We start from the raw sequence: 10,950 nt of genomic DNA, 5'->3' as shown, positions 1-10,950 counted from the left end.
GATAATCGTCGATACACATCTACGCCTGGAGTCCACTTCTTCCACATCACTCATTGGAAGAGTCTCTAGTTCTTCCACAACATGGTTATGCAACTTAGCCGAACACTGATGTGAAATTTAATCTCAAACAGGCTTCGACGCAAGGTATCATTTCTAGCATACGTATCATCAACTTCCCCATCAAACATTACTTTAATTTACTCAACACAATTTCATTCACTATATGACGCTACTGTGCGACAAACAATTAGGTGAAAGAACACATGCATTTGGTTTGAATCGTCGAGTTTGGCAGGCACCATGATTGTGAAGAGAACCCTTTTCAGTACCTGAATGCGATAAAAGTTGTGAAAACCAATCGTAGAACAAGTTCTAACACAAGGAACACGACTGACTTGATTTATATGTTGATGATCAATATATGAATGGCTGTTAGAAAAGGAAGGTCCATCTCCAAGAAATAATGCAGCCAAGTAATACTATTTCTGTGGTTTTGAGACAGAAAGAAATTATACTGTTTTGTAGGAAAGGAAGACTTGTGTAGATTCCCCATTAGCTTGAGCTTGGAATGGGGTCAAAAGTGCGCATCATAGCCTTGCTATTTTAGCAGGGTATTCCCAATGTAGACAGTATCAGTCATGCGTAGCTCCATAAAGTTGGGGGCTTTTGCTTGATTTGAAAGCACCCAAATTTCATCATGTATAGCATCTTCTGCATAATATCGATCTTTGATTTGTAATCATAGTCGTGCAAATAATTTAAATATAGGGAATGGAAAAAATGAAATATATGATGATGTAATCTAGAGGAAGCACTGTGCTTCCTTATGTATTTTGAGCTCTGTTATCTCCTCTCACTGCCACTGTTTGGTTTGTGCTGGAGAACATAAACTTTCCTTGTGTTTTGTCGTTTGGTCTTTTTGCCTCTTTAATGAATTATTCAGCTTGTCAAGAAAAAATGAAATACAACTAAGAATAATATTCGATGGCACCAAATAATGCTACTTTTTTGTAGGGTAGTTAGACCATTAAACTCTATAAAACTATAACATTCAATGGTATGGATCAGTTGTGACAGAAAAGTTCTAAATGGTTATAAACTAATGATCTAATTTTCGTGTAATTGTTAGTGCCACGCTAGGGATGGAGTTTGAACTTGGTACAGGCACTAGTTAAGGGAGGGGAGGGAGGGGGAGAGAGATGGGGATGTTAACTCCTCCTCGAGGATCAATGAATTTGCCAAAGAATACATGTTTACTTTTGCCTCTCAGCAGCCTTCATTTTCAAGAGATGGCTGTAGAAGTTTCATATTGATGTAAGCTTCAATGTTAGGTTGGAATACTAGGCCATCACTTTTTTTCTCTCTAAGCAGGCCCCCACAAATTGGAGGCAAAACCATTAGCTCGTGCTTTATCTTTGAGCTTCTGAAAGAGATGGCTGAAAATTCTTAATATGTTCAGGAAATGGCCAAGTACTTGAGATTTCCTAATTCCTATTCTGTAACTCTTAGAAAAGGGTATTACTATGTTAGTTAACTATGCTTTTGGCCACTTTTTAGGTATATACTCCAATCTTGAAGAGAAGTGGTCCTTAACTAAAGTTACAGGACTGTAAAGTGCATACTAAACAGTACAGCACTATTCAGTTAAGTAATGTCCATGGCAATTTGAAAATGACCATGTCCTGTATGAGGAACTTTTGTCATAAGTGGACGCTAAGTCGTCCACTGCCTGAATTCTGGTGACAATAACACCAGGACGTTGGCCATCTACATCAGTTGCTACATACAGATCCATACTGATCGATCATTGATGTAGCCAATGGTTTAACTATATAGCTAGTAATCTAGTATTTGTTTTCTTTGCCCTTTTAGTTTTAAGGTTTTCATAGTTAGGCATACCTTAGTGCAGATAATTATGGAAATAACAATGTTAAGCCAGAGATTCCCTCCATCAGCACACTCTATGAAGCTAATTAAGCTGGATTTGGCAAATGTCATGAAGTTACATGAACAGTTGCTGAAAATATGACAACACCATTGGCAAGCAATTGTGGTCCAATATTTCACATGTTCATGTACTACATTACATTCAATTCCGTCACCATATAAAGCAGTATAACCTTACATTCCTACAAGCATCGCAAATCACCAATAGTTTTGTTCTATCAATTTATCATGGCTTCACAATTTCTATGCATAACAGCATCCTGGAATTCTCAATGTAGAAGAAAGTCCACCAAATCAGTATCACACAAGTACGAGAGAATGATAAACTCTTCATCAGTGCGCCATCGGAATTATGGTCATGACCAACACAGCAGCAGGAGCCATGTAAAGTTAGAAAGTAGCAGTCCTCGTTTGGAAAATGGAGATCATGTGAAGAGAAAAAAGAGCAAGTTTACCAAAGGAAGATCTGATGCTCAAGAACATCAGAGGTCAGGCCTGTGGTACGTGACATCTTGTATCAGTCACATCTTAAGGAAGGCAAGAGCATTTTACAATGAGTTCTGCTGCGATGCAATTTTTTATGATGTTGATGACACAACTAGGATGCAAGGATATAATGATGAAGTCATGTTGGTTGATGCATATTTTTCAATCCCAATTATTCCTTTCACCTCCCATGATTATTCTACTAATTAAGTACTACGAGTTCCCATTGTATAGTTGTCTTGATGATATTGCTATGCCAGGTACTTCAGTACTGGGATGTAAACCTAAGTATGCTTAAGAAATAGTGAATCGTTAATGTTATGTAATGTCATCATGCTGCTGTAAGTCTAGTTGATATCGTGTACGTTTAGCTTGATATACCTTGTTGTCAATAACTCAAGTTATATGGATTAGTACTGTCTAACATGGCATCCAAGTCTTGTTTGCAAGAGTTCTGTTACTCTAACTTTATGCTTCTCTGTGTGCAAGTTGAGACTGCACATGAGAAAGAGCCAGCTTAAGCTTTTGGAGTCTACTCTGCTGTCTTTCTGCTAGTCTTCTAAATTTTCTAAAAGGAGAAGGTTCATAATCCTGAAGGAGACCTTTATTATTGACCAAATAAAAAAAATATAAAAAAAGAATAAACCTGATAACCTCAGTTCAGTTGGAGTATTAATTGATGAAGCAAGGTGTCTCAGTAGTTTTTTCCAGTATTGTAATTTTGAGTTTGCCCCTAGAAAATATAATAAAGCTGCACATTGTGTGGCCAAGGCAGCAATTAGTCTACCTTTTCCAACTTATTGGTTGAAAATGGTACCAGATTGTTTGCTCTGTGCCATAGTTGATGAGGCCAGTTATTAAGTTTTTCTTTTTGTAAAACGGAGTGTGGTACTCTTTCTGCCGATTTGGTAGGTTTAACGAGACCACTATATACTTCTTGATGTAGTTTCCTACACATGAATGAATGACTTCTTTTGATCAAAAAAAAAAAAAAAAAAAAAGTTATTCATCAGCTCTTTCTGAACTCATCTTCTTTATCCTTTCATTTAGTTTGTTATATTTCTGTTATCTCATCCGAGCTGAGTTGCAATATCAACAGTGTCTACTGTCTAAGGACCTGTGGTGAAGAAATGTTGGATCACACAAGTCTTATCTTGTGATGTCTATATCCCAAAAGGTACAGACGTTAACAGTTCAAGGCTTCAAGCATCTTCCAAACCTGCGCGACGGCTCTCGGCTGTTGAACTTAACCACCCCATATATGTCATTAACTGAAGCACATACTGCTGAAATTAGACCCTATCAGTCTGCCCCAGTTCCAGTCCTCACCTTCAGGACCATATGTTATCATCTTATCTCGTCAAGGGAAGGGGAATTCAAGTTGGGACCTTTACCAACAACAACAACCAGAAATTCTCTTTAAATTCAATTCAATTACCAACCGAAAAAAATATTACAATCTGTTCCATATCCAGGTAATAACAATATGAATGAAAGAATGAAGTCAAGGTATAAACGTAATGTCTAAGCCCTGACAAGAAATCCTATGCAAGAATATTCAAACTGACTAGTTTTTCATTATGACGGAGACATTGAACAGTAAGGTTTCATAGAAAAGCCTAAACAGACTAAATAATCTGTGTTTTTCCTTATCAAGGAATTTGTTCCTGGGATATCACAAACTCAGCACCAATTGGTAAATGGTCGCTTGGGTGATTAAAGTTTGGCAATCCTCCATTAATATCAGAGGATTCTGGTTCTGGAAGCTCAAGGAAACTGACTGGCTGTATGTGGGCACTTGGGGAAAAGAATATATAATCCAGTGTGCCTGTGAAGCCAGGGGTGTAATTCGTGAAAGGTGGTTCACCCCTTGTAGAAGCGTAGACACTGCACAAAGGGATAGGCAGATCTTCAAGAGCATCAAACGCTGGTGGAGATGAAGAGTTGCCAGAAGTAAGATGCTGGTAAACCTGAAATATCAGAAATGTTAGAAACAGTGAGAAGAAAGGTATTTTAGCTATATATTTTCCGAAGTCCAAGCAAGGTAACTATTGATTGCCCGGCAAGTCTTTTACAGTTTAATTGCGAATATCTAAGTGTGCTCCATACTGGTAAGGTTGTACATCTCCTCATACAATTTACATGTGTCTATTTTGGTATTATTTCAGTCATTCTACATTTCTACCTATTTGCTCACAAAAGTTCCAATATGTTTTGGCTAACATTATAAGCAAGGAATGTTATTATCAGAAAACAGTAAACTGATGGAAGTCTAGAAGACCTTTGCATGCCTTTCAACACATGTTGCACTTGCCTTTTCAAGGAGTTCAGACACCAACTAGTTAACTTAAAAAGTAGAAATCATTCTTGCCAAAATTTGGTTAACACTACTGCTTAGCAATGAAATTATCTACCAGAACAGTTGCAAGCACAATCATCAAAGAAATGATGCCATAGGCAACAGAGAGAGGAAACTATGCAGATTAAGAATTCAAGACAACCTTATCGCCTGGAGTTGAATTGAAGTCACCAGCTAAAATTAAGGATGGGGCGCAGTCAAACTTATCTGATACCAACTTTTTAAAACGAGCCAAGCGTGATAGCAGATATTTAGCTTGTGCTAGCTTAACATCTGCCCAGTCTGGATCCCTGAAGCATAGAGATCAACTTAAACTGGGTTTAATAAGCCAATATGCACAAAAGAAAGTATCAACGAAACTAATATGAAACGAAGATCATTAACAGTCAACCATTACCAGTAAATATGTGTGTTTGCCACTATAACAACATTTTGTGAAGGATTTTTAAGCTTGAATGCTGCTATAAGTCCTACACAATCACGTTTTAGTCTGACACGGGGATCATTGGGATCTCCACGATCCTGAGTGCCTGTTGATTTTGAACCTGAAAATGAATAAAGAAACTGTACTGTGTCATAGGTGACCAGATTGTAATCATCAGTAATCTTCTATGGTGAAAAGGAAGTAGGAATGAACATATCCCAAAAGACCAAAAACCTAAGGAAATAACAAAACAGAAGAGTACGCCACTGATAAATAACAACAATGGCAGCACACAATAAAGCACCGAACAGATGAGGGAAGACAGATATCAGGGTTGCATGAAATCCGAGTCAATACACCACAAGCAGCATGAAGCAAATAATAGATTAGATATTGCAGCAGCATGAATCCTCCATTTCCCCTCTTTAAAAACTAGACCAGTATAATTCGAAAGGTATGATCCCCCCACATATCGAGAATCAAAGAGGACCAAGGGAATTACAACACCTCAGATCATCCCAACTCCCAAGTTCCTGAAGTAACCTTTTCCCAAATAATACCGATTTACTAGTATTAAGAGACCACTGTCAACCATAAATGTTTAAATTTCCCAATACATGATTTTATACTAAACAAGGGTATTGGTGGCTTACTTATAAGGAGATAAAGGTCATCGAGACCTAGTTTTCCGAAAAATCGGTCAATGAACCCCATTGATAACATGAGGTGAGGCAACAAGGAATCTGCAAAGGGTATATTACTCATTAAAGCCTTTTACTCGACCATTCGTTCCCCCACCCTACTTTTTTCTTTTTGCTTTTCCCTTCTATCAGCAATAATCTTTATCAGCGAATGGCATGTGTGGATTCCTATAGAGTACTCTACAGTATCTAGCTAAGTAAAAAATCATCTATCATTAACATTGTACAAGACTACAAGTGCAGCACAACTAAAGCCGATGACACTAAAACCTTGAGGATTGTTCAGAGCACAGAACACTGAATGGACTATCCATACAAAACAAAACAAAACAAATCAAAATATAAAAAAAGATCAAAAGAAAGCAAAGAGGTAACGTCAGGTACCATTTTTGGATCCAGGATCTTTGTTTGCAGTAGCTTCCTTGTCATATTGTATATCAACACCCAGAACTTTTCCCTCTTGAATTGAGTCTACAAGATCATTGTAATCTATAATTTCCTCCAACACCAACTCCGCTCTGAAGCATCACAAACAGTTAATCAGTCAATAAAACTCAAAACTTAGTCAGTCTTGTTTTGATAGATAATGTAAAATCTAAAAGTTCAAGACATAAAAATCCTACGAGTTTTGACATTTCAGATAACAAGTTTTGAACTTCTAATATCATACAGCTTATGTGTGATCTTGTGGGGATGAATAAGACTCATTTCTTTAGCTTAAGTTAATTCGGTTGGTTTTTAAACCTACTCTACTAGTTTTTAACCCCCATTCTTTTCAATCAGCCCTTCACAGTTAACTATCAGTTGCCGCTATCATATATTATGTTTTGAAGGATGTGCTCAAATTTCCTGTTCTTCTTCTTAGAAAATGCTAATAATAACAAATTAGATTATCCTATCCAGTGGTTTCTAGTTAATAAGTTAATAAATTGCATCTTAAATTGGAAAAGAAAATCAATTTCCACATACATGTGATGCTTGTAAAATATTCCACATCCGTCACGCTTTTGCCCACTTCTCTGAATGTAAGTACTAGAATAACCATTTCTCTCCATATTTCCTTTGTAAAAGCTGTTGTACTCATCAACTTCCTGGTACGAATGTATCTTAATCAGAAAATTATGAATTTAAGACTGGAAACAAGCTGGCACAGTACCAAGTTTTGTGTGGCAGCCCAAGATGGGGTCAACTACAGTGCCGCGATCCGAGCCAATGTGAAATCGGTACATCCCAAAGGATATCTTGATAACTCATCGACTCGACACCGCAATGCTTTTGGTGTTAGTAGTTTATATAATCTATTCACTGAATAAACAGTTAGGGCAAAACCCAACAATAAGATTGAATGCGGCAAAGATCCGCTATAAACCTTGAACTCAAAATCGCCAAACTCAATTGAAAATCAACACATTACTTTACCTAACAACAACAGACGCTTACGTGGAAAAGTTACCTCCCTCTATGCAGGAATTAAGAATAGAGAAGAAAGAAAACCTGTAGGCATAGAAAGTCGGCTCCAAGGTTCTTGAGAACAGTCAAAATTGCCTGCGAGCGGGCTTTCCACCTATGGTAAGCATAATTAACAAATATATGATTTCTCATTCGAAATATATATATATATATAAAAAATAAAAAAAAGATAAAAAAACCAGATAAAACTAAGATACGAAACCCTGAACTACAGATAGTAATAAATCTAATTCCTTTCAAGCATCAGTTGAAACTCCTTTCAGAAATATCTCACATAGAAAGGTTGAAAGTAAAACTCAAAACATCATATCAAGGCACAAGAGTTTCTGGGAATCACAGAATTCAAAGGGTTATGCAACTGAAAGAATTAAGGTAACTGTTTACAAATATTATTAACCAATAGAGACAAAATATCACAGACGATATTACTGCAATCGCAATTAAAATGATAAAGACTATGTAGAAGGTACACACAGAAAGCTGGCATTACATGTGGTACGCAAAAAACAGACCAGGTTGATATATACAGGCATTGAACCCAAGTTTCTACCTTATAATAGATCTCACACCCAGCTTATTATTACTATAGGGGCCTATGCTTGATTATGTGCAATGTATTACTAGAACTCAAGTCAAATAATATCAGTATGTAATGTCATGTTGAGTTAAAACTGTGCTAAATTAAGTTCCCTCAACTGCGCAGCTCATCAGATAAGAAAAAGGTAAAAATTGCGCAGTTTGCAGAAGTGTTTGAGCTTCATATTGAGTTGCGGTTTGGAGTGGTTTAGTAATCTTTATTGTTGGGGTTTTTAAAGGAGTTCCTTTAGTACTTTCCAGACCAGGTTATGAGGGCTGGAAGGAATATTTTTTCACGCAATTCATACTTCAGGTTTGTTTCTGGATGATGCTACTAGACCAAGGTTTGAAAAGGCCAAAGTTTATGGCAAGGTCAAACTTACACCTTGGATCATGGCTCATGGAAAACACAACAGTTGTCATATACTTCAGAACAAGAGACCACATATTGCCTATCTCCAAGCAGGTGCATCAATTTGTCAAGAACTACAAGAGTGTAAATTATTTTGTAATCCATCGTATAGTATGTTCCAATGCTGGTACTCTACAGGGTTTGGGTTCCTTGCAGTGCTGCTTCATGCTTGTGTCTATACTGATGCTAGGATCAGGGGTCTTGATGGGAGAAAAAGTGCCATCATCCTACAGAGGTACAACCATGGGCTGTTATTTGGTGTGGGGTTTTATCTTTCTTCTATTATGATATAATTGGAAGGCTTCCACTTCTAATCCTGGTTGTGTGGTGTTTCATTTATGTTGGACCTTTATTACATTTATTTCTCTAGGAGTGGACTCCTGGTCCACTGATCTGTTTGAGTTTTGATGAGAACTGTCGATTGACTCACTACTTAATAGGTACGTATAAACCAATCCAAGGCACAGTATCCCAATTTGATGAAACAAATAGATATCGTATAAGCTAACAATTCTTTTGATACCCAAAACAAATATCAAAATAAGATAACTACTGAAGCAATTAGTTCTTCGAAAGGAAACATAATAAGAAAAACTGAAGTTATGATTCATACTTGAGATGAGAAGGTGGAGAGTGTGGAAACAAGGAGCTCTTCACATACGCCTGCACACAAAGGATTAATAGAAAACCTGTTAGGCAAAGGATTACAATAGGTGTCTACCAAACAAACAAAGGATTATAATAGGAGAACAGAAATTGAAATATAATATTAGCATACAGATGGGGTATATCCTTAATCAAATGGATTCCTCATCAAAATTACAGTATAATAAAAAAAAAATAACATAACTACTAGATTCAATGTAATCAAATCATCCACATCACAAAGAAACATAAGTTCAACAGGAATGACTACGAGAGAAAATGAACAAATTTATCAATTTTTAAACAAATCCACCATATCATGTATAATACCAACTTTGGTGGATAGTCTATCAGACACCAATTGCTTAAAAACACACTATTTGTTCCATGCAATTCATTTCTGATCAACCATAGGTATAGACCATGATGTGGCATAGAAAAGTTTCAAGCAGGCTGAACTCAATGAGAAAATTTTAAGTACAAAGCTGTTGTCTTGTGGCAGAGATTAAAGATTATCACCCTTTACACAAATTCGATGCTAAAATTCTACAGGAACCTAATTGTGGTCAGTTTTAAAAAGTAACTGCTTCCTTGTTCATTCGTCTAGTAACAATTCATTTAAACAAATACCAAACCGATGAACTAAATGAGAGAGGATAGTCAAGTAATTGATACCTGAGCCAAAATGTTATAAGACACAAGACTAAACTTGATACCTGCAACATCCAATCACTCTCAGTGCTTGGTTTTCGAGCCGTAAACCATGCAACAGAAATCAGCAAAACCAATGGAAGTAAAGTGATTACCATCATCAGGCTTGGTCAGTGAAGAGATGCCACTGTCTTCGACAGAAACAAATCTTGGGAGTTTGATGGGTGATTGTGTTGAGCTCATTTTGGTCGAAACAGTCCTGCTGCCACAACAAACAAAAAAACAAAGTAAGAAACGATGAAGAAGAAGAGGTGGGGGTTTGGGTAGTTTGGGCCTTTGGGGTACCTGAAGGAGCAATGGGGAAGAATGGGTAGGAGAGGAACAACAGCAATAGTCGTCCGCAACATTGAGAGCTCTATTTTTATATATGAAGCAACAGGGTTGATAGAAAGCGGCAAAAACTAACAGGAGGAACCGAAAAAAGAGAGCCCGATAGGTCTTTTGTAACAGACTTGTAAAATGCATAATTACCGCTCTATACACTTTTTTAGCACATGACTACTCGGTCATTTTTCATCTATTTGGATTTTACAATGTTGTATTTTTGGAACAAAGAAGTGTCATTGTGACGATTTATTAGAAACTTAATAAAAAATAAAAAAAAAGGTAATGTCATTAGTGTTCACCGGGTCACTAACTCGTCTCATGTGAGATTCGTATTGTATCAATGTATTATATGAATGTGTGTCCGACCTTAAAGAGAAAAATATGTAGTTATGTCGTGTAAGAACGTGTCATATCAGTGTGTATTATATGAATGTGTGTTAAAAATATATACTCATATCTAAACTAGTATCAATGTATTATTTGCATATTCTTAAAAAGTTTATGCGCTTCTCTCTATGATCCAAGACCAGTTAACAATTAATTTTGCACTTCTACAATACTGAAAAAACTTGACCTCATCCTCTTGTAGATAGATCCTCTTTGTGTTACTTCTGGTGCACATTTCAAGCTCATCAACTATTCCTCAATTTCACCTTCAATTGTCAGTTTGTCACTAAATCATGGAAAGCACTTAACCTAGTTGTGACATCAGAATAGACTTCCAAAATATCCACAAAAACGGCAACTCTGTCCAATCTGCATCATCAACATTTAGCCCTACCCTTCTCCTAAAAATTTTCTGCTCCCCATCAACCTGAACATCATCATCTTCCTCACCTTCATTCACATAAAAGTATCTGAGAGACTATTACCTTCTCTTCCTCTGCCATTT

The 10,950-nt window shown here is 36.7% G+C and overlaps 1 protein-coding gene across 1 annotated transcript; it reads right to left on the bottom strand.

The window, feature by feature from the left end:
* Positions 1-3,850: 3,850 nt before the first annotated feature.
* LOC101306140 (carbon catabolite repressor protein 4 homolog 4-like) lies at positions 3,851-10,047 on the bottom strand. Its single transcript, XM_004300348.1, has 10 exons — positions 10,017-10,047; positions 9,827-9,933; positions 9,696-9,736; positions 8,989-9,038; positions 7,412-7,481; positions 6,887-7,008; positions 6,302-6,435; positions 5,190-5,337; positions 4,935-5,082; positions 3,851-4,403 (listed from the first exon to the last, which is right to left on the bottom strand). Exons 2-10 carry the CDS (start codon positions 9,912-9,914, stop codon positions 4,086-4,088), a joined length of 1,119 nt encoding a protein of 372 aa, XP_004300396.1. The 5' UTR covers positions 9,915-9,933; positions 10,017-10,047; the 3' UTR covers positions 3,851-4,085.
* Positions 10,048-10,950: the final 903 nt, after the last annotated feature.

This window comes from Fragaria vesca, linkage group LG5, assembly GCF_000184155.1.
Source record: "Fragaria vesca subsp. vesca linkage group LG5, FraVesHawaii_1.0, whole genome shotgun sequence".
Lineage (NCBI taxonomy): Eukaryota > Viridiplantae > Streptophyta > Magnoliopsida > Rosales > Rosaceae > Fragaria > Fragaria vesca.
This window is presented reverse-complemented; position numbering and strand designations above follow the sequence as displayed.